At 38.6% G+C, this 24,362-nt stretch overlaps 1 protein-coding gene across 1 annotated transcript; it reads left to right on the top strand.

Annotated features, from left to right (window-relative positions):
- The first annotated feature begins 356 nt into the window (after positions 1–356).
- bmerb1 (bMERB domain containing 1) lies at positions 357–24,359 on the top strand. The gene is made up of 6 exons (XM_061722884.1): positions 357–949; positions 16,479–16,599; positions 18,887–18,960; positions 20,580–20,694; positions 22,587–22,669; positions 22,779–24,359. The coding sequence occupies exons 1-6, from the start codon at positions 643–645 to the stop codon at positions 22,895–22,897; spliced, it is 819 nt and encodes a 272-aa protein (XP_061578868.1). The 5' UTR covers positions 357–642; the 3' UTR covers positions 22,898–24,359.
- The last annotated feature ends 3 nt before the right edge of the window (positions 24,360–24,362 follow it).

The raw sequence follows: 24,362 nt of genomic DNA, 5'->3' as shown, positions 1-24,362 counted from the left end.
GGCCCTAATACTCCGTCATAGCTTTTAAAAAATGGAGATGAGGTAGAAATTGATGCGGTTAGATTTTAACCTTGTGTGTCAACTGTATTAGTGTGTGATTGTAAAAAAGGACTGAATTCCTTGTCTGTTCTCTGATTCTGGTAGCAATGTCCTCTCAGGTTTAACGTGAACTTGAGGTTAGTGTCATTGACTCCTGATTCACACACACACACACACACACACACACACACACACACACACACACACACACACACACACACACACACACACACACACACACACACACACACACACACACACACACTACTCCCCAGGACTCCGCCCTCCCAACACTCTCTCTTTTCTAAACGCTAAAAGGACGTACAGAGAGAGACATGCACGTAGGACGAGTCCACGCCGGCCGGGGAGCCCAGAAGGGCATACGCAAGTAGGCTATCCTGTCTGAAATTATATTGATTTGTAACGTTACAATATTTATATACGCTGATAATATTTATTCGCTGATAAGGTGATAGATATGTACAGCTGTGCGCGCTTTTGTGATACAAGACCTTGTAGAGAAGACCCTCGCATAGCCATTAGTAAAACCACATTGAGCCAGCCTATTCCCACATTTATTTAGCAGTGGGGTCTAATAAGAGCATGGGCTTTCTGAAGCTGGTGCGGCGGCACCCGTGGGTGACCAACGTGAGCCTGTACGGCTGCCTGTTCGCCGGCGGGGACCTGCTGCACCAGCTGGTGCAGACGCGGCTCCGCGGGGACCAGCTCAACCTGACGCAGACGCGCAACGTCGCCATCGTCGCCTTCGGCTTCCACGGGAACTTCAACTTCATCTGGATGCGCTTCCTGGAGAGGATGTTCCCCGGGAACTCTGCCAGGATGGTGGTGAGGAAGGTGCTGCTGGACCAGACGACGGCGGCGCCGCTGGCCACCTCTGTCTTCTACACAGGTCAGGGCCAGGGGGACGGCACCACCACACACCGGCCACCAGTGTGAACTGAGCGGCCAGAACAGCTGGCCGTGGTCAATATGCAACCAGAACCGACGTTTCCCCCCATAAGCCTGATTTATGGTTCCGCGTTAAATCGACGGCGTAGCTTACGCCGTAGGGTACGCGGCGACGTAGGCCAGGGGTATTCAACTAGATTCGGCCGGGGCCACATCTGCAAAAGGACTGTATGGAGAGGGCCGCACAATTTGAAAATTTGGGGGTTTTCAAAATGTATTTTGCACTCAAAGACGAAAACTTATGTAAATATAATACATTTGTATTATACATTTGAATATATCTAGTTTACATATGAATGATGTATTAATTGTCTCCAGATTTAGTAATTGTGAATGTTAAATATAATATTCAGATAAAGAAATATTATTTTGAATTCAAGTTCATTTTGAAACCATGCATTGTGCAAACTTAATGAAATTGATATTGACCTACTTTTAATAAAACACGCCATAATGACAAAACACCACTTTCCACCAAGATTTCCTTATTTGAATATTATATTAAGCATTGAGCACAACCATTTTAGTCCATAGTAGCCAGTTATAAAAATATTATAAAAAAATATATATATATATATATATTTTTTTTTTTTCAACAAACACCCCCTTTTTTGAAATATGACCAGGGGCCACATAAAAGCTCCTGGCGGGCCGCATGTGGCCCCCGGGCCGCCAATTGAATATCCCTGCCGTAGGCTCTGCGTCGGTGTGACGCGGCACCATAAATCAGCCTTTTATACGGTATACAGAGCGGTCTGCTCACGGTTCTGGGGAATAATAATAATTGACCAGTAGAGGTCACTTAAGTACGGAAGAGTATTAGGGCCAGGCAGGAGAAAAATAAAAAAAAATATTTTAGAGGAGGAAGATTTTTTTTTCATTATGCACTTCGAGAAAAAAGTACAATTTTGCGAAAAAAGTCAAAATGTCGAGATTAATGTTGAAATACAGTTTCGAGAAAAAAGTCGAAAGGTCGAGAAAAAAGTCAAGATTTCGTGAATAAAGTTGAAATGTTGAGAGAAAAAACGCGAAATTTCGACTTTTTTCTCGAAACTATTTCAACATTAATCTCGACATTTCAACTTTTTTCTCGACATTTCGGCTGCGTCCGAAATTGCATACTTCCACCCTAATGAGTATGCAAAAACAGTATGTGAGATTTTTTAGTGCGTCCGAAACATTAGTATGTACTCAATAGTATGCACTATCCATACTCATTCTGGAGAAATGTATTAGTATGGATTGATGGACACTAGCCGAGCAGAAACTTCCCACAATGCAATGCAGCGGTGTATATCATAAGTATAATATTAAGTATAATAATATTATTATATAATAATAATATATAATGTAAACTTGTTTGGGCCAGAATAAACGGGAAATAGCGGAGCGGAGCGCTGCTACTGCTGCTGTGACACGTCACTTCCTCCCAACGGCAGGAAGTGACGTGTGCGCTCTGAATAGTACGTCCGAATTAATGCATGCTACTGATATTTACTCAAAAGTGTGCCGAACTTAAGTATACTTTTTAGTATATACTGTTATATTTCGGACACACCTTTTGACTTTTTTCTCGACATTTCAACTTTTTTCTCGAAACTGTATTTCAACATTAATCTTGACATTTCGACTTTTTTCTCGAAGTGCACAATAAAAAAAATCTTCCCCTCTCAAATATTTTTTCTCCTGCCTGGCCCTAATACTCTTCTCTACTTAAGAGACACGTGACACATGACTCATACTTTTGATCTTTAATGACAGTTGTATTATTATTTTATTATTATAAATTATTATTATTTATTGTATTATTATTATTATTATGAACCAGGAAGTGATTTACAAAAGGCCCAGAAAGCTGCTCACTACTAGGCTCTGGACTGTACAATCAAGGTTAAACCAAGTGAATGGCATTTTTGTCAACTGAAAATGTACGAAATTCATCATAATCTTGAACTCAACAGCTCTACCCTCCAAAACTAAAGACGATGTGATCTGGTCAAGTCTCATATGGCTCTGAGACGTATTGTACAAGTACAAAGGTTTCCCACAGTAATCTCTTACCCATGTGGTTATATCATTTGTTGATGAATGACAGTTATTGTCATTGTGACATCTGAGTGATCAGGTCATCAAGCTTAGGTTTCTACTGTAGCTTTTTACAAACTTATGATCCTATTCAAATCTCTTTCAGTTGTTCTTTAAGGAACTGTGTTTTTAAACATTTCAGTGATTTTTCTAATACATTTGTTGACAAAGTTGAGATGGTCTGCCAATCTTTTCTCCCTAGAGATTCAGTTTTCTGTAAATGGTGCATTTATACCAAACTTTAATTACAATTTGACATCACCTATGTGAGAAAATAGTTGTTTATCCACCCTTTAATTAGCTCTATTATCCCTCCTTCAGTGTTGCAGACGTGAAAAGCAGGAATACATGGATGTATGTTAATTTAAAAATGAAATTAAGTTGACAATATGTAGGCATGAATAATCCTGGGCATAAAAATGAAAGGGACAATAGAATGAATTTGTAAAATTGCACTCATTTATTTCAATTTTAAAAATGTGTACAGTCCGACTGATGCAAGGAACTGGAATGAAACATAAAGCTCAGCAGAAATATATATATATATACATAAAACCCAGACAACCATGTAAAAATATGTTTATTCTTCCCTTCTCAAAATGATTCAATAAAATGCTTCTTCTTTGCTAGTGTTATTTTTTAATTTCTTGTCCTAAAAGGTGTAGTAAAGCAGTGTTATACACAAAAATGATGAAATAACTGTGTGTACTGTCAGTTGTAGAGAAAGGTAGGCTTAATGTCAGATTTGTGCACAAGTATAAAGGATGACTGAGATTTATAAAACATAACTATCTTTCTGTATCGCTCCATAAATCAACATATTGCTTTCATTGTGCATATAGTTTTCCTCAGGAATCTACTTTTTTTTAAACAGCCTGCCAGTGATGATTAAAGTAGAAAACGTGATCTTTGTTGTAACACTGCAATGAAAATTTGAGGTTGCTATTTCAAGTGTATAAACACAACATATTTATATGACTCTAAAGATGATATAATCATGACCTCAATATATGTTCATTATGTTCAATTTAGATCTGAGGTCATTGTGTCTTTATATATGTGGATATACATCATATTTACATATATAATACATTTTTATTTGCTTTAACATTGGTCAAATTGTGTTCAAATCTGCTGTGCTGGCAGTAGGCTACTGTGAGAACCTTCCACGCCCTTCACTAATTTGTGAGCACTCCTGTACATATACCTTCCTGAACGCTCATGCTGACAGTTTCCTCAAAAGTTTTCTTACTTTTTCTTACTTAATTATTAATTAGTAAAATGTCTTGTGTTATCCAGGTGTCAGTTTCTTGGAGGGGAAAGAAGACATCACGGAGGACTGGAGAGAAAAGTTCCTGAACACATATAAGGTGGCTTGGACTACAGACAGGCTGTTCCTGTCTTGCAGCATTTTTCAAGTGCTTTAATAAGTTGTGACATTCATCTACAAATAGAGTGTTGTAGACAAATCGGATATCGAATCAGAAAAGACACTGCTGTCTTTTTTTGTACACAAATCTGAACACAATCATTCACAAATCTAAAATACCCTTATTGTATTCACAATGGAACCTAAAAAAACATCAGCTGTTCAAATAAGCAAACTTACCATTTGAAGAAAAAACTTGAAGTTAATTTTGAATTCAGTGGCAGCAATATATCTCCACAAAGAGTTTAGCAATGTGTATAGGGTTGCAAAGGGGTGGAAAATTTCCGGAAACTTTCCATGGGAAGTTAAGCAAGGGGGATTTTGGAAATATTCCAAATTGGAAACTTTCCATGGGAATTATGGGAATTTATGGGAATTATTGGGAATTTATGGGAATTTATGGGAATTAACTGGAAATTGGGGGTAATTTAAACAAACTGTATCATATCCAAACATAAATGTAAATATTTATTTTGTCATAAACACATATCCATGCAAGATAATACAAAAACATGACATTTCAACAGATTTATTTGAGTAGAACTTTAGTTTTTATTCTTGTATGAACAATTATTTTAATGAACAACAAAAACATGAATGTTGAGTAAATACTAACTCACCCCACTCCCCCACCCAATCAAAACGTAATGCAAGTTAAACATTAATACCATTATAGATCAAATATATTTACCCCATAATATTATCAAAACGTACTTGACTTTATATAGTCCGTGGGCTCAAATGTGTGGCTTCAATAGTCTTGTGCTTTGAGCTCAAATGTGTGGCCTCCAGGCTTCAAGAAATCACCTGTGCATGTGATGGAGGAATGCACAGTGCCTGTAGGGGGCGTGGCCTCAATAGCCCTGCAGTAAGCAATGTGCTGTGTGCATGTGATTGAGGAGTGTACTTGCATTAAATCTGGTTGTTTTAGCCAAGACTATGCTACAATATATTTCCCCCAACTATATTTAAGTTCCCTGTTAAGGGCCAACCTTCAATTCTGTAAATTTCTTATTTATTCCCGTTAATTCCCGTTAATTCCCATATATTCCCGTTAATTCCCATATATTCCCGTTAATTCCCATGGAAAGTTTCCAACTTTGAAAATTCCCGGAATTTTGCAACCCTAAATGTGTAGCATCTCTTCTTCTTTTAACAGTTCATATACATTTGAGAACTGTCTTAAATTTAAAATGAGCTTATATTTTTCACAAATGATAAAAAGTCTCACTGTCAACATTTTATATGTTTATCCTCTAATGCAAATAAAATATAGATTTATGAGATTTGTAAATCATATAAACGGTTTTTAAGGAAATATTACACAGCATCCTAGTTTGTTTTTTTTTATTATTGGGTTTATATTTTTTAGGTAGTCATGTTTATACAAACAGTCAACTTCTCATTAGACATTTGAGTTTGTGGATGTCTGCCGGTGCAGTTGGATAGCTCTGAGTTCTACCGAGTCACATGCCCCCACTTCATGAAACTGGAAGAAAAGTCACTAAATAACTGTTGTACTCTGTTTGTCTCTCTTTTTTCAGACGGGCTTAATGTTCTGGCCATTCATGCAGGTAAATATTAACATGTTGTGCGTAGGAATGTTCATGCTTCAAGGTCCACTTGTACTATAGATTCAAAGACCTGAAGTTCAGAGTCTCTGAATTAACCTGATAACAGAACGTAATGGTGAAACGTTATAACATTTCCATTAGCTTTGATGACTTAACAAAGGACCTCTTTCTTTTTATTTGCAATATGGTGATTTTCTTTCTTAAATTAAATCAGGTACAATAATTCTCCTGAATTCTTACAAAAAATGAACAAATGCTCTTAATAATAAATCCAAATAATTGAAAATGTAAATGATGAAGCAGCAAACAGGGATATACATGAGTATAAGAGTTGTCTGTTTCTCTTAGTTTCTGAACTTTGCCTTGGTGCCCCTGTACGTGCGGACCACCTTCACCGGCTGCTGCGCCTTCGTCTGGGCCACTTTCCTGTGCTTCTCCCGTCAAACTGGCGACGGCACAGCTGGTGCTGCACTTGCATGGATGTTCCCTCCTAACGAAGCAGAAGCAATCCAAGAAAAAGCAGACTCTAATCCTAAGGTGCAGGAAACTGCTGCATCTCAACCCAAACACTAGCAGAATCACTTGTTTTTGTGGGGGGGGGAACCAAACTGAACCACACACTGCTGGTTCAGATGGCAGCAGTAAAGTCCAGTGCACCCTAACATGCTGGTGTTGTGCTGTCAGGGTTCCCTTCTGAAGTCTCACTGAGGTCAGACAGAAACATGTGGGACGTCATGATGCTGCAGACTTTTTCATGAAATAACTTCCAGCACATTGAATGTATTTAGAGTATAAAGTATTTTCCAACAGTAATTGAACGCAGCTCAGTGGTATAATATTAGTCCTATACCCTTCATAATACAGTGAATTAAAATTGTGTTTTGTTTCTTATATTTTATGGTACTATCATTTTTATATCAAGAAACATATCCTTGTTAGCTGCACTTTAGCTGAAATATTGGAGTAATTTATGAAGACTTTATCTGAAACAGGTTTCCACTAGGTTACCACTCCCAACATGTTTTTAAGAATCTTTGATTGTTTATGCAGAAAAAAGAATACTAATAACTGTTTATGCATTTTGTACTTACATTTTATTCCTAGGTGTATAGTCATTATAGTAGTGTTTGAGTGTTTCTTTCAAAGTATTTTTCAATTACTAATATGTATGCTGATGTGGTACACTGGGATTGAAAAAGATAATAATTATTCACTACGTTTATATCTGCTGAGTAATATTACAATTCAAGAACTGATTTGCACATATGATTTCTTTCTAATTTTATTTTTTTCCGTTGTGTATTTCATAAAGAACATGTTGGTGCTCTTGACGTTTAAGTTATTTGATCTTGTCCTGCACAAGTTGTACTAACTGCAAATGTTGTGTTGTGGAATAAATAGGAAATAGTCTATTGTGACCCATTGCAATAAAAAAAATATGAAATTAAGAGAATTTGTCTGTTCCCCTCAGAGCAATGTCCATCTGCCCCTATCCTCTCCTCTTCTCTCACACCAACCAACATTCATGTCCTCGTTCACCACATCCTCCACATCTCCTCTTTGCTCTTCCTCCAGAACAGAATCATCTTTATTTGTCAGTATATATCTCACAAAACACACCAAAATGAGTCCTCTGCTTCTAACTCATCACTTGGAGCAGTGAGCATCTTTCCAGTGGCCAGGGAGCAGTAAGGGGGTTGCCATGGCACCCTAGTGGTTCACCTCCCACCTGAGTGAGCACTTGAACCTGGCTCCTTTAGACCGACGCCCCCCTATGTAAACACTAGGTTACCAACCCCCCTCTAGACCACCTGCTGGCTGTTCTGACCATAGCATCCTTTTTCCAATAAAGTCACTATCCCTCTTCTACATGCACCATCTCAGTCTGGCCTCTCTCACTTTATCTCCAAAACATCTAACATGATGATGTACTCATTCCCGATCCGATCTCTCATCGTCACTCCCAAAGAAAACCTCAACATTTCCATTCATCCTGCTTCTAGCTCTGTCTCCTGTCCTTTCCTCAGTGCCACCAAACCATTTAACATTGCTGGTCTTGTACACCTTTCCTTTCATGCTGGTAGTCTTTTGCATACATCACTCCTGTCACTTTTCTCCTGTCAATATATTTTCCTCTTTATCCTTCACCACCCTGACCTGCTGCACATCCTTACCATCGTTGTATCTCTGCTTTGCCAACCTGTACAGATCAGTTTCTCCGTCCTTACTGTCCAATCTAGTATGCAAATCATCACATGCCCATTGTTTGGCCATTGCCACCTCTAGCTTCAGCTTTCGCTGCATTTCCCTGTGCTCCTGTCTTCTCTCTTCAGTTCCCTCAGTGTCCCACTTCTTAGCTAACCTATTTCTCTGTACATGCTCCTGCACTTCCTCATTCCACCACCAAGTCTAGTCTCCCTTCCTCCCAGATGATACCAAGTATTCTGCAATTCTCCTCCAGAGCTTGTCTCCACTCCTCTCTGAAAGCCACACAACACTCTTCCTTTTTCAGCTTCCACCCCTTTGCCCTTTGCTCTGCCTTTGTCCCCTTCATCTTCTTAACCACCAGGGTTCTACACACCACCATCATCTGCTGTCTGACTGCTACTTTTCAGTCACTAAACTCCTTCAGATTACAAAATCTACATAAAAGGTAGTCCACCTGTGTGCTCATACCTCCACTCTTATAAGTGAAACTGTGTTCCTGCCTCTTCTGGAAGAAAGGATTCACTACAGCCATTTCCATCTTTTTTTTCAAAGTCTACCACCCTCTGTCTCTCAGGTCCTGGATACCAAACCTACCCATCACTTCCTCCTCACCTCTGTTGCCTTGCCATGTCCATTGAAGTCTGCTTCAATCACCACTCTCTCACCTCGGGGGAGACTCTGCATCACTTCCTCTAACTCACTACAGAATGTCTCCTTCTCTTCCAACCTCACATCCTACCTGTGGGGCAGAACCACTGACAACATGAAACAACACACCTTCAATTTCCAGCTGTAGAACCATCACTCTATCCAGCACTTTTTTCACCTCCAGAACATTCCTAACAAACTCATCTTTGAAGATAACTCCTACTCCATCCCTCTCCCCATCAGCACCATGATAGAACAGCTTAAATCCTACTCCCAGGCTCCTGGCCTTGCTACCTTTCCATCTGGTCTCCTGGACACACAGTGTATCCACCTTCCTCATCTGCATCATGTCAACTAACTCTAGCTTTTCCTGTAATTGTCCCCTACATTCACATTCATTCATACAAATCCAAACTCAGTCATGGCCTGTTGACTTTCCTCTTCTCTCTCTGCCTATGCTCACGCCTTCCTCCTCTCCTTCTTTTACCCACAGTAGCTCAACCTCCATTAGTACTGGTGGCAGTCGTTGTTAACCCAGGCACCGACCGATCCAGTTTGGAAATCAGATCGACTTGCATTATTGTTTATTTGGCGTGTATTTTATGTCGGATGCCCTTCCTGACCCAACCTTCTGCATTTATCCAGGCTCAAGGAAGACACTGGCTTGTGCCCCCCTTAAACTGCATTATGAAACTAAGAGAGTTATAAGCCCCAAAATGTGTTATATTTGTGTTTTAATTGCAAATTACTCCGATATGAGCAGGATCAGAATGTATAAACAGTGTGCAATTATGATAAACCATATTTAAGCTGAGTTAATAGAAAGCTTGAGTTTAGAAAAAGTCAGCAGCCAGTGTTTATGGATAATCCAGCAGCACGGTTGGCAGGGAAGACCCAGTTAACACGCAGACCTCATAAACATGAAAACGACAGGGCTCACTAAACACTAAGGAACTGATGTGACAAAACTGACTGAAATTGTGTATATAGGCCCATCTGAGTGATAACTGATCACAAATACGTGTGTGATTATAAGACAAAACAGACGAGGAGAAAGAAGTACAACTGACAGATATATAAGGGGGCACAAAATCACCCAAAAAGTAAATAAAACTCAATGAAGACATCCCAACTATTCACTCACACGAATTAATCATTTAGATACAAATGCAGCTCTTACATCGAGAATATAGGCCATAGAGCTTAATTTGCACCTTGTAAGGACTCTCTGCCGGGACTTCTTTAAAATAAAAGAAATGCACCAATTTAGATAGTTATTTTGAAATTTGTAATAAAACAATTATAGAAATAAGCATATTAATCAGATCTTGTTAAATGAAACGGCACCCAGCAACTTAACCTTTTCCATTTCTGTTAAAAATGGGAAGTAAAAGTTCCGAGAGACAAGCTCCCCGTTAGCTATTCAATTTTAAAATGAAGTGAATGAAACACCAACTTTTTGGGGCATCTCTCTCAGTGGCGTCAATTCAGTCAAAGCTAAGGTATGGCAAGGTCACGAGTCACAGAACTTAACTAGAGTATCAATCAACACGTCCAGCAAATACTCATCACAGAAGTCTGCTATGGAGCTTATCTGTGTGGTCAAGAAAATTGGAACTTTTTCAAATGCAGTCTCGCTCACACTGCAAAAACTCAAAATCTTACCAGGAATATTTGTCTTATTTCTAGTTAAAATGTCTCATTTTTAGTAAAACAAATCTCATTCATTCATTATCTATACCCGCTTTATCCCTTGCGGGGTCACGGGGGTCTGCTGGAGCCTATCCCAGCTCATTTTAGGTGAGAGGCAGGGGTTAAAGAAAATCTCATTACATTTAAAACAAGAGTCATCACCAGAAAAATAACTTGTTATTTGACAATTTTCACCTGTTCAAGTAAATTTTGACTTGAAATAAGTATAAAAATCTGCCAGTGGAACAAGATTCATCTTCTCATTACAAGCAAATAAATATTGTTCCACTGGCAGATTTTTCCACTTATTTTAAGTGAAAATCTACCTGAAACAGGTGAAAATGGTTGTTTTTGAGTCTTGTCTTAGATGTAATGAGTTTTTTTTTTTACTAAAAATTTGACATTTTAACTAGAAATAAGATAAATATTCTTGTTAAGATTTTCAGTTTTTGCAGTGTATAATAACTAGTGAAATCGATCATGTTGTTCTGATTTGCATTTGTAGTTATTCTATATTAAGTAATAGAATAATCAATACAAATAGACACAGAGTAATTCCATAAATGTATTTAAAAAACAAACATTTACATTTTCCCTTGAAGCCAAGGTGTGGCGGCTGCCATACCTTGCCATAATGAATTGACGCCCCTGATCTCTCTACCTGTGCTGCTTCTACCATCATCTCGGACGTCAGCTTCTCGCGTCCCTGCGCGCTCTGCGCATGCTCCGTTCCTCCAGCCACAGCGGCTTGAAACACTAAAGATGCTCAGCCTCTCGGGTCGCTGGTCCCTCGTCACCGGGTGAAAGGCAAATAAGGGGGGGAAACGTTATTTAGTCGAAAGTCCAACATAATCTCTCGGTTTCGGCGGTCGCAGGCAGATCCACCCGACATGGAAATGAAGAAATCTCTGTCGGACACGGAGCGGGCGCTCCGGAGCTACGGTGCGGTGTCGGAGACGGCGTGGACCGCGGACAAAGGTGAGCGTCTAAATACCTTACTGTTTCACAATGAAACAGTTGCTGTCGAGGTTATTTCGGGGTCCGGCTCCCATGCAGGGAGCTCCGTCAACGCGTAGTCCTGAAATGGTTAAAATGACTCACGGAGGGTTTGTGTCAGCAGCGCTGCCTTAAGCCTCATTTATGGTTCCGCGTTACACCGACGCAGAGCCTACGGCGTAGGCTCTGCGTCGAAGTAACGCGGAACCATAAATCAGCCTTTATTGGTCCCAAAAGGCCTAAATCTTTACACAATTACTGTGTTATCTGGACTATTGAGCGGTTTGTGAATTTGTCCCAGTCAAGAAGGTTTTTTCAGGAGTAGAGCATTTTCAAACTTGGATGCAACCATGCAGCATGATAAAGTCAGACATCTGATCAGTTTAAGTGCCATCATATGAAAGGTCATAGTGGTCAGTAAGAATGGGCGATATTTTATCGTTCACGATATACCGTCAAAAAAATTCCTCACGGTAAGAATTTGTCATCTTGCGGTAAAAACTATACATTCCTGTTGATGATGTTTTTGTGTAAAACTGATTTATGGTTCTGCGTTAAATCCACGCACAACGTACGTGAAGGAAGGAAGGAAGGAAGGAAGGAAGGAAGGAAGGAAGGAAGGAAGGAAGGAAGGAAGGAAGGAAGGAAGGAAGGAAGGAAGGAAGGAAGGAAGGAAGGAAGGAAGGAAGGAAGGAAGGAAAGGAGGAAGGTAGGGAGAAAAGAGGAAGGGAAGAAGGAAGGAGAGAGCAGGAGGAAAGAAGGAAGGAAGGAAGGAAGGAAGGACGGAAGGAAGGAAGGAAGGAAGGAAGGAAGGAAGGAAGGAAGGAAGGAAAGAAAGAAAGAAAGAAAGAAAGAAAGAAAGAAAGAAAGAAAGAAAGAAAGAAAGAAAGAAAGAAAGAAAGAAAGAAAGAAAGAAAGATAAATTCCTGTTGATGACGTTTTTGTGTAACAAACATGGCGGATCTGAGAGCGAGATAGATTTATAGTTGAAAAGGTGGAGTTGAATTGGTATTTTTTTTATCGTCATTTTTATCGTTATCGGGATAAATGCCAGAAATTATCGTGATACATTTTTTAGTCCATACCGCCCATCCTTAGTGGTCAGCTTTTATTAATTGTATAAATGTCACCTTTTGTAATCACAGAGACACGTTTGCATTGTGTATGAATCCCAGGCTACCAGGAGAATGAGCTCAGCAGCTTTAACACTGACCAGTATAAAGGTGCTCTGTGTGTTTTCTGGTTGTCATGTTCACTTAGAAATGAACAGAACAAACAGCAAAACCTTTCCTTTGTTTCATTCTGCTGACTTTTTGTCTGTTCTGCTAAAGGCTGAATGTAAAGGCTATTTTCGGTCCGGTAATTCAATTCAATTCAATTTTATTTATATGGCGTCTATTACAAAAGAAGTTGTCTGTAGGCGCTTTCCAGAGACCCAGAACATGTGTTGTGATAATTGTGATGATCTCGTTCATTAAGGATTGAAATAAACCAGGACCCTTCTTCAAATCAAAGTCCGTCTTTCTTTTCTTGCTCGATGAATAATGGTTAAGTTTTCATTCACTCCATTGACTCCACCACGACAGACAACAACCACTGGAGTTCACATCCCTCCCCGAAATCTCATGTTCACAATAAGGATGACAGATGCTTTTTTTGAGATAGCATGTTTGTTCACATGTCGTATTTCCAACAAGGATACATCGTTTAAGAGGAGCAGGGAGAAGACACTTCCAGATGTATCCCAGATGTAAAACGCAGTGGTTATTTTTAGATCACAGCTCGGGTCATTGCAGTTGTCTCTCTTACTCCGACAAACACAAGCACAAGTCCAACAACATATGAGTAAATTCCCAGCATACGTTGCAGGGGCTGTGTGCAGTTTAAGTTGTGGCCTTTCACTTGCCGTGATTTTTTAAAAATGTGTTTGTTTCTACTCTGAATGGCGGTGGGGCGACTGCAGGGTTTATCAGGAGTGTCTGCACTGGATCTCATTCACATTCCCTGCTGCCTCATGCAGAGTCTCTGATAACCCTGGAGAAAAGGCTGAATTGTTTGCAGGAAAGAGGGGTAATTCAAATTGATAGGAGAGAAGCAGCTTTGGTGTCAGACTTTGCAGTTGCGTGTCTGTGGTGAACAAACCACATAAATAACTCCCAGCTCACTATTCCCTCTGTGCTGGCTGATAAGAAGAGGAACTGTTATCGCAGGCTCTTTGCCATTTTTAGTGATCAAGCGCTGATTAATTGGTGGTTGGTGTTAATAAAGATGAATGTGTGACTCTGAGCGAGGGAGCAGACTGTGCAAAGAAAGGAAATTTACCTTGTGCCACAGTGCAGTTCTATGATACCAACTTTAATTAGCCTCAGCATCTATTGTCATCACATATTGGATGATGATTCACCATCATCAACTCACTAACAACCTATGCAAGTTTCTATTTGCTGTGGTGAGTCACCTCCCTCAGCAAGCATCCATGAACGGTGGCACAAATGCAGACTGTGTTGGTGCAAGAGGTTGGAAAGCACGTCCAGCTGGTGATCTACAGTATATGCTTGCATCAGGCTGGTTTGATTGCAATGAAAGATGTAAATAGTGTAAGCCTCTGAGGAGGGAATCATTTCTTCTTTGCAGGGTGAGTAGGATCAATGATCACAAAAGGAAATTAAGTCTTTTAAAGGCTCACCAGTTCTCTGCTGGTTCCTTCTTTGTTCCTGCTTTGAAGAAACAGTGGTCTTAGGCTATAAGGGTCCCTTTTAAAGAGATGAAATCAGACTCAGCGCCCCAGCTTTTCTGACATGTGAAGCCTATATGAGCTATTGCTAGACTTCAAGTCCTAGTTAGGTTTCAGTTGGTTTTATTAGAAGCTGATGTACAAGAGTAACATTCAGTATCATACGTTGCACCTCTAATGTCCCTGTAAATAAGTGTTTGGTTGTACATTATGAATAGGTTTTAAACTTTCTTTGAAAGGCATTTTTCTTCTTCTAACTCAGACACTAACTGGACAGGTATCGGTCCATCACAGGGCCACATACAGACAAGTGACCACACACACTCAGGGCAATTAAGTCACCAATCAACCTGTTATATAAGTTGACCAAGATATAAACTCACATACTGCATAGATAAACTTTGAATTACATATGTCCAGTACTCGAGTTGTAAAAAGAAATCAGGGGGATGGTGGATTTTATCATATGGGGACAGATAATTTGTGCTGATTACAAATAATATAATATATTACAAATAATAGCACTGACCAAAACACCTGCAGAAATACTGCAGGAATGACATAGCAGCAGTTAAATGCAGCCTTCTGTAAGCTTTAAATATCCACTGGGCTTACATCAAATACATCAAAACACAACAATTAAAAACAGTTTTCTGAACTTATCAATATGACTCTGTCCTTCACAGGATAAGTAAAATGGATCACTGCAAAAACTCAAAATCTTAACAAGAATATTTGTCTTATTTCTAGTTAAAATGTCTCATTTTAGTAAAAAAATCTCATTACACTTAAAACAAGACTCATCACTGGAAAAAACAACAATTTTCACCTGTTTCAAGTAGATTTTCACTTAAAATAAGTAGAAAAATCTGCCAGTGGAACAAGATTTTTGTGCTTGTAATAAGAAGATAAATCTTGTCCCACTGGCAGATTTTCCTACTTATTTTAAGTGAAAATTTACCTGAAACAGGTGAAAATTGTCAAATAAGTTATTTTTCTGGTGTTATTTTTCTGGTGATGACTCTAAATGTTGAAATAGCAGTAAAACCACATTCATTGATGAAATGACATAAGGGATGGAAAGGAGGGATGGCAGTTTTACAGGGGGGATGATTTTGACCATTTTTATTTCAGGGGGGATGCCATCCCCCCTCATCCCCCCTCAACTCGAGTACTGCATATGTCCCAAAATAGAAATTGGTAGTGAAAACTCAGTTTTTTTGGAGTCTTGACTCCAAATGACCACTTCCTGTAAGATTACTGATTTTTTTTCCACACATAAATGCAATCTTTCCAACGTCTACAATAAAGACCTCAAAACTTGGAACTTTGTCACAATGCCACAGATGTGACAGGTGATGAGAGAGCATGCTATTGGCCCGCTCAGCGGAGGGATGTCTGTCTGCCACAGCTGTCAGGACCACTGCATGTGTCTCATTCAACCATTCGCTCAAGAGAGACTGGCAGGTGATTGAACACCTTTGGGGTGATCGGAGGGTGAGACAACATGTCCCAGCTCCAGAAAACATACTGCAGCTCTGTGTGGCGCCTCAGGAAGAATGGGACAATATTCCACAAGCCACAGTTGAAAATGCGTCATTGTGTCGGAAGTGTGTTGCTCTTCGTGATGCACGTGCATGGTGGCCTCCAACCAAAGACTGCCATGTTCTAATGCTGCATAATCTGATGGTGGTTCGACCGAAAAGTGACAACACTGTGTTAATGTTGAAGCAGTATTGATATTTTAGGTTTTGTTGTGTTTATTTAGAAATATTTTGGGTGTTGGAAACACAAATATTGAGGCAAAAGGACTTGTTTTTGGACAGTGGGAGAAAGATGGAATATCCAGAGAAACCCATGCAAACACAGGGCTAATATGGCAACTTCACACAGAAAGACTCCTGCCAGGATTCGGCCCAGAAACCTTCTTGCTGTGTTTTAGATGGCTGTTGTGTCAGTGGAGTCTACAATTTGTAACACGAAGTCTGCACCTTACTGTTGGTTTCCTGTTCCTTTTGCTTCTTCTTTAGCTTCATTATTGAATGGTTACTGTGCTTCCTTCCCTTGCTCCCTGTTCTCCCTGTCCTCCCTTCCTGCCTCTCAGGTCACTCAGATGTGTCCATGGCAGAGAGCACGATGTCTCCGGAGGAGATCGAGGTGGAGATGACTCGGATCCAGCGCCTACGGGAAGTCCTGGTGCGACGAGAGTCGGAGCTGCGCTTCATGCAAGTTTCACATAAAGTTTCACATATTCCTGCCACAACAATCTGAAGAGTACAGATTGAATGAATCAATGGGTTTTTTGCCTCTTCCTGCACCTATAGTATTTATATTTGATACTTCCTGTATATTTTTAAAACTGTGCAAAACAATAAACTAAACTAAACAATATGTAGTGTCATAGCAATAGCTGCCATTGTCATTAACGTGGGTAATGAGGTTTATCCCATTTCCGTGATACTTTTGGGACTCTTGTGACGGACTGCAAAGATATTTAACTAATAATTCCTTAAGGCATAATTTAGTTGTTTGAAAACACCCAATTTGTTATTCTCAGCACTGAATATGTCAACAGCAGATGAATTAATAATAGACTTCATGAACAGTGAAATACTGCATGTTGTTTTATTGTCAGGAATAATGTCTCTGTACCTTTTACTCAGCATGGCAGTATAATTATTTAAAAACTGCCTGGTTTTAACACTATTAACATTTATGTAAGGTAGTTAAGGTAATTTGCTTTTCCTGTTTTTTATAATGTTACGTAGGAATGTAGTTTTTAGAACATGAAATGAAAAAAAGTTGCAGTCCTATAACTGGTGTCTCACATGTGTATCCTACCGAATTACACAGTTCATTTTCCGCTTTGTGGTTCATTACCTGCCCCAAATTAACTGATTGAAAGCAATATGACAAATTGCGATGTTTCAGTATGATACATGAATTAGACACAGAGCTTTCCTGGTTAATTAGTAAGGGACGCCAATAATGTAAAACATTGGAAGCTCCTAATTGTTAATGCTCATATTCATTCATTCATCACTGTTTATAATGATCATGTAGAAGGTATCTTTAAAAAGGACGTGACAATAACAATACAAATATGCATTTTCCTAATGTTGTAATACCACATATATTTCAACAGTTACAGCTTCAATAATACATGAAATCGAAATAAAATGATTTTAAATGACTGTTTTCCAGTTGTAAAATATATTTATCACAGCAAATGAAAAGAAAAAAAAACATCAACATGGATGGATAGCTTAATGATAAATACAAGAAGATAAAAATCCAAACTGCAGTCTCCACTCATGCCTACACATGCATTAGAAATTCATGAATTCATGATAGGATGGCAACTGATAATAAGAGGCTGCGACAATAAAAACACCATCACACTTCCAACATCTGCAGTGTATTGGTTAACATCGCCAATGAGGCCGATATACTTAAAGAATCTACTCAATCAATCATGTTTTCTCACTTGAAAGGCTTCATTAGGGCATCTCAGCTGACCCCAAATAACCCAATCACACACTCACACACGCGGAAGTGGCTAGGATCCAAAGATGGCGTTAAGAAACAGAAGAACAAGAAATACAGGAAAAGTTAAAACATTCTGTGGAGAGAAATAAGAGAGGAGGGAGGTGTAAATCAGAGCAACGAGCAGCAAGCAAAGGGAGGGAGGGAGGGAGGGAAGAAGGCTGTGGATGAGTCATCAGCCTGATCTATCAAGATGAGAATTAAACGTGCAGTAACTGCCACTGGCCCACAGCCGAAGGGGAGGGATTACGGGAGCGAGAAGAGAAATGTAACTGAAGGGGGGGAATCAGGGGAGCATCGTGAAAGATGGACTTGTGTTGCACGTTTGTCATCTATGCACTCAGACTCCTGACATGTGATACGAGGCAGAGGCTGTGAAAATGTGCTTGGTGTGCAGGATTCAATTACCGTAGTTCTGAAAATGTGATTGATTATTTACATATTAATTGTACATTTATTCATTTTTGTCACTCATGAGCAGTTATTGTTTTCAATGAATGGTTACTTTTAATGATTTATTAACTAACAAATACATTATTTAATTCATAATTAAAAATTGTATTTGTGAAAAACTGTTATTGACCTAATATTCAGGTCAGGCTTTATGTGTGTGGATATGTTTTAAATGCACATGGTTCTGTTTTTAGATGTATGTTTAAAGATTTAAAGTCTTTAACTTGTGATGACCATTTTCTGTTTGAGAACACCATGTCATGTCATTTTATTTTTGACATAGTTACAAAAGATGAATAATGGATGCTACATTTTTCCCCTCATCATTGATGATTAGAGATGATTGCAACAGCCTCCTCTGTTTTTTCTTTGAAGATTTACTATAAACTTCTAATCACGCATGTCTGACATCATTTCACTTGGATTTCCAAAGCAGGAGAGGCTAATAATATCAGACACTCCTTAATCTGATGGACGCCAGCAAGTAATAGTTCCTGTCTGCCTTTTTTACAGGATGGATGACATTCAGCTCTGCAAAGACATCATGAGTTTAAAACAGGAGCTGAGACAGATTGTCACAGTACCAGGTACCGTTAACACACATTCGTCTACATATTCCCCACAAACAGATAACAAAGAACTGTATAACATCGATCTCAGGAAACTCAGAACTGAATGTGTGCATACAGAGGTTCATGTTGTTCATGCACTCATAAAAATAAATAAATAAATAGAGTGCTTATTTTTTATTAACGTGATTTATAGTAGGTTTCGTTATACTTAACTACACAGAGATGATTGTCTCAAAAACCCAGGGACAAAGTAAAGTTACGAGGGAGAGGGACTCACATGATCCACATTAATACCACCTTTTACTATGTGGATTTTTGTTTTTTATTGTCCACAATCAAACATGAGTGCAAATGAAAAGTACTAAAAAAATGTGTTATGTTTATAATTTTATTAATTTAGCCAAAAATAGCAGTCAAAGGTTTAACAAGTGGACGAGGAACGTACAGTACATTTAACATTTTGACTTGTCAGTATTGACAAGCAAACACTTTATGTTTGACAAAAATCTCCCCAAGGAAATGGAGGCATCATTACATGTATTTATTATAGTCATTTTTGGTCTAAGAGGTTATATTAGAAGAAATTGTTGAATCCACGTTTTGCGTAATTGGTGTTTAAGGTCATTTATGTATTTGTTAAATTGACTTAAGTTGCAATTTGTGTGTTTTGTGTAGCTGTATACCATTTCTATGCACATTCTGTCATAAGTGATGTTTGAGGAGTTTCCTGCATGTATTGCCAGCTCTAAATCAATCTTCGCATCTGTGTATATCCATTTCTTCTTTCTTATGCATTTCCTTATTGGATTTGCTTGTTTTCAGTATCGATATCCATCTTCAGTTCCTTTAGTCCTGGTTTCAGTTTTACTAGTTCAACTACTTCACAAACAGACGGTCTGTTATAATTCGTCATTCTTTGGATCATTCATGGCTTAATTATTGACTACAAACTGTCCTGAGGCCACAAAGAAAGCCCCCCCCCCCCCCCCACAACATGTTACAGCCAGACCCAGTTGGAACGATGTTCATCTGAAAGCATGCCTACTGTTACTACAGCAAACAATCCATGGAGAGAAATCGACTCAAAACATTTGTGTGTGCGTATTATTTGATTTGTGTGTATTATTAGATTTGTGCGTGCGTAACTTGGTCAAAGTTACGGACAAAACGATAATAACGAATTCAAAAAGCCTCCTACACACACAAATCGTTAAATATGCGTGCACGAATGGCCTGAAACACGCGCACAAAGCTCTAGATACACACAAATGGATTTGAGACTCTGTTCACGTCTCCAAGAAGCCTCACAGATTCATCCATACATGGTGCATTTATGCACTGGTGGAAAGCTGGGTCATCTGAATTTTCATCTGAGTCAAGCGTTATTTCCCTCAATACTTACTGTAGTTACCTCTAAACTTGTAATGAATTGTGAAAAACTGCTTCACATGTGATGGTAAAATAAGGCGTAACAAATTCATTTTCCTAACCCGATAAAAGAGAACAAGAAGAAATCCAGTTTGTGTCTGATTTGATGTTCTACATGAGGAGTTAATATACAACACTATTTACTCAATGTGCTTCTTTGCATGATCACTTAACTCTGTTTTATTGTCTCTCTTACTTTCGTACAGAGAAGGAAAAAAACAAGAAGCACAGGCAGCGGGAAGAGGAGCTGATCCTGAAGATCCATAAGCTCGTACAGAAGAGGGATTTCCTGGTTGATGATGCTGAGGTGGAGAGATTAAGGTACAGATCGCACATTGAACACAGTTCATGTCTCTAGTTTATCAAGCACTGCCGACTGCAATTGAACGTTTTATTTACACATGCTGGATGGCTGAGAAAACAGTGGAAATGGGATTAGTGAAACAAATCATATAACACGTAACATAAAATGCGGATTTAAGATTTAAATACTTCTATCAAAAGCAGTCTTAGTATTTTTGTATAAAGAATGGAATATCAATTTAAATAAAATAGCACGCAAGTGGTCTATAACCGTGTTTGTAATTAAACATGGGAGTGGGATAAAGAAAAATGTATATAAAAGCAGAATATGGGTTGACATTAAAACTGTCTTCATTTGAAAAATAGTGTATCAGATGCTTTTTTTTTCTAAACATCCAAGATATTTCATAGCGTTCAGTCATTCAGGACATCTACAGAAATCTCTGTACACATGGAGCAAGAAACCAGTACTGAATGGGTGTTATGTTTGGTCGCTGGGGCAACACTGCTTTAAAGATAGGTATAATTATAGATAGAAAATTGCTGCATGAGCTTGGGAACACTTCTGAAAACTGTTTTTAGTGAACACGGCTCATCAGTACATACACATGGGTAAATTAAAACCCCAACTGAAAAAAGAATTCAAACATCTCAAAAGGAGATTTCTTTCTCTGGGTTTGAACTAATTTAAGACGGACTGAGATGAAGTTAAAACAGTTCTATTGTCAGGTTATTTCTCATTGATTTCGGCATCTTACCAACACAAGGGATGGTGTTCAAGCTCATTAGCACCCAGTTAAAATGCCTGTTACTGTGATGGTTTGGGCGGGTGCTTTATTGCATGAATAACATCTGCAAAGGGGTATTATCGAACAAAGAAGTTTTATGACACAGGATTCCCAAGCAAAGAAGATGTTTGCCACATTCTCTGTTGGGTACAGCTCAACACTGCGGCCAGTTCCAATACCAACCTCTTCCTCAGCCACACCTCTGCAGGGCTCAATGTGTTTTCTGCATTATCATGTTGAAAAATGTACAGTCATCCCTGAAGGGAAAGGGAGACATGACCAAAGTTTACGACATCATTAAAGTAGATCCTATAATGGCGGTATTTCATATTTGGTCTGGAATCCATGGCAGGCCTGTTTTGAGGCAAGATACCATCAGAGTCACAGATGTGATCACATCTGGCCTCAGTCAGTAGGTGATCAAATACTTATGTGATGCAATAAAATGCTAATTAATTATTTAAAAATCATACAATGGGATTTTTTTTTGTCACTCACAGTTGAAGAGTTTACTACTACATGCTTTGCAAATGCGAAAACCTGCAAAATCAGCAGTGTATCCAATACCTGTTCTCCCTTCTGTGTGCACTAGAGGAGGAACCCGCAAATCCCTCATGCTTTCAGCTATTTTCACACACATTTGTTGACAAATGTGTATGCCCATTTGTCCTCATCAAATCATCTTTTGGCCTGTCAGATATACAGTAGCTTCTTTTTCTTTCTTTTAAATGTCATTACTTGGAACGTCTTGTTGACCTGAAATAAAGGAATGGATATACCGGTACATTAATCAGTCCGTTTTCTGCTCAGTGTCAGGGGGATAAATGCATATTAACAATTTTAGCTGATGACATTTCATGCAGTTTGTTGGGTTTATGTTGTTTGCAATGCAATTACCATTTGTAGTTTTCCATACATTTTTAACTATTTTGGGTTGCAAAAACCGTTCTGCTGATAATGAAATGTCAGAACCAAATGAATGGGGGATTTTTTTTCTCAGACAGGTGTGTTTTATTAATAAAGATAATGCAGAAACTAAGAATGGACGGTACTGGCTAGTCACTGGTTGATACGTGCCAGGACATTTGCATCTAACTAACGTGTGATCCTGTTGTACCAAAGGGAGAAAGAAGAGGACAAGGAGATGGCAGAGTTCCTCACCCTGAAGCTGAGTCCTCTGGAACAAAGACTCAAACTCTCCCAAAGTGAGTTAAGAGGTTAAAATGTGTACTTATTTACCATGGCAAAATAATATGTTGTGCACATATACTTACTAAATGTTACAATCTCCCCATTCTCCATTTTTATGACAAGATCCTCCAAAGCCCAAGAGACAAATCCCAGAAATGCCTCCAAACAAACCCTTCATCACCAAATCAGGAGTGGCCATTATTAAGGACTGCTGTGGAGCCACCCAGTGTGCTGTTATGTAACCAAATTCAATATGGCTCCAACTCCATGTCGCAACCTTGACATCAGATAACTTCCTTTTACTCAGAGAACTACAACTAGCAGTGTTTGTCCTTGAATCGGTTCAAGAAACGGGTGCATTACTTTATTGCAGGCTTTTGGGAACTGAATCACAGTTAATATTCAAGGAATACTTGAATGTTTGTAAATGAGACAATGGATGTAACCGAAGTAAAGGGAGCTTTAAAGACAACTGTACATAACATCTGATAACGGTATGTTTAAATATTATAATGTTCATTCATAAGTAGTTTAGATCATTCATTGATGTTACAAAGCACAAAGTCCACGAAGTGAACATGTGGAGTTGACTTTAATGGTGGAGAGGTTCTTTGACGAGGATAAGCTACTGGACACCAACAAGTGAACCTCCAACTATTCAGAGCTTTGAAACTACGTTCTTCCCATCTTTCCTGGCAGGACAAATGGCTCTGAACAACAACATGACTTGCTATTTCATGACTGATGTTATATAAATACTTGTGAAGGCTCGGAAACAAGCTGAGAAGCAAACAGCTCGACGAGAAATGTACAAATGAACATGTCTGAAATAACATTACTGAAAGTGGTATAAAACTAAATATTTGTCTGTTTTCCAACTTGCAAAATTTCTGTTGAGCATCCAAACGTTTATGTAATCAAACTACAGAATCTTGCTTCAGTGAGATGTTTTCATTTATGGAAATGCAATTAGATCAAATTCAATGCAACTGTAAAACGTGACCCCATTTAATAGCACTGTTTAGATAATAATCTGCCTGCAGCCACATATAACTTTTGTAAATGTTTATTTTAATCCATATAACAATTTTATTGTCTGTAAATACTTTGTTAATTTGAATCATTTGTCGGTATGCTTGGTTACTCGTAACGTCAACTCAATACTCCATCAGCTACCTGGAAACATTCATTATGGAGCTGAGAAATTAATATTTAGTTATGTGTATGTATTTATTTACATATACACACCTATATATATATATATATATATATATATATATATATATATATATATATATATATATATATATAAAAACTAAGTATTAATATTTCAGTAAAAAAAAAAATCTTCCATCCTCTGACTTCATCTTCTTTTCTATGATTTAAACAACTGGGAACTGAATGCAACACTTGTAAATGTCTCCAATAGTTGGCGCGTGAGTGTACTTAGGATGTTAGTGACTTGCATCCTGGAAAATGTTGCTCTTTGTTACTTTCCTTCCCTTCTAATAACTTAGCATTCGGTAGCTGTAGTGAATTTATGGGGGTACTAATGATGAATATTTAAAAATATGCAGAATATAAACTGGAAATACTTGTACATACATGTTTAAAGAACATATTTAAAAGGAACTTGCAGTGTGTTTGTGTTAAATAATCTTTCAACCATTTGAAGAAAAAAACAATAAATAAATAAAGAAAAAAGGC

Source organism: Cololabis saira, chromosome 1, assembly GCF_033807715.1.
Source record: "Cololabis saira isolate AMF1-May2022 chromosome 1, fColSai1.1, whole genome shotgun sequence".
Classification (NCBI taxonomy): Eukaryota; Metazoa; Chordata; class Actinopteri; order Beloniformes; family Belonidae; genus Cololabis; species Cololabis saira.
Note: the sequence above shows the minus strand (reverse complement) of the source record. Positions and strands in the feature narration are given on the sequence as shown.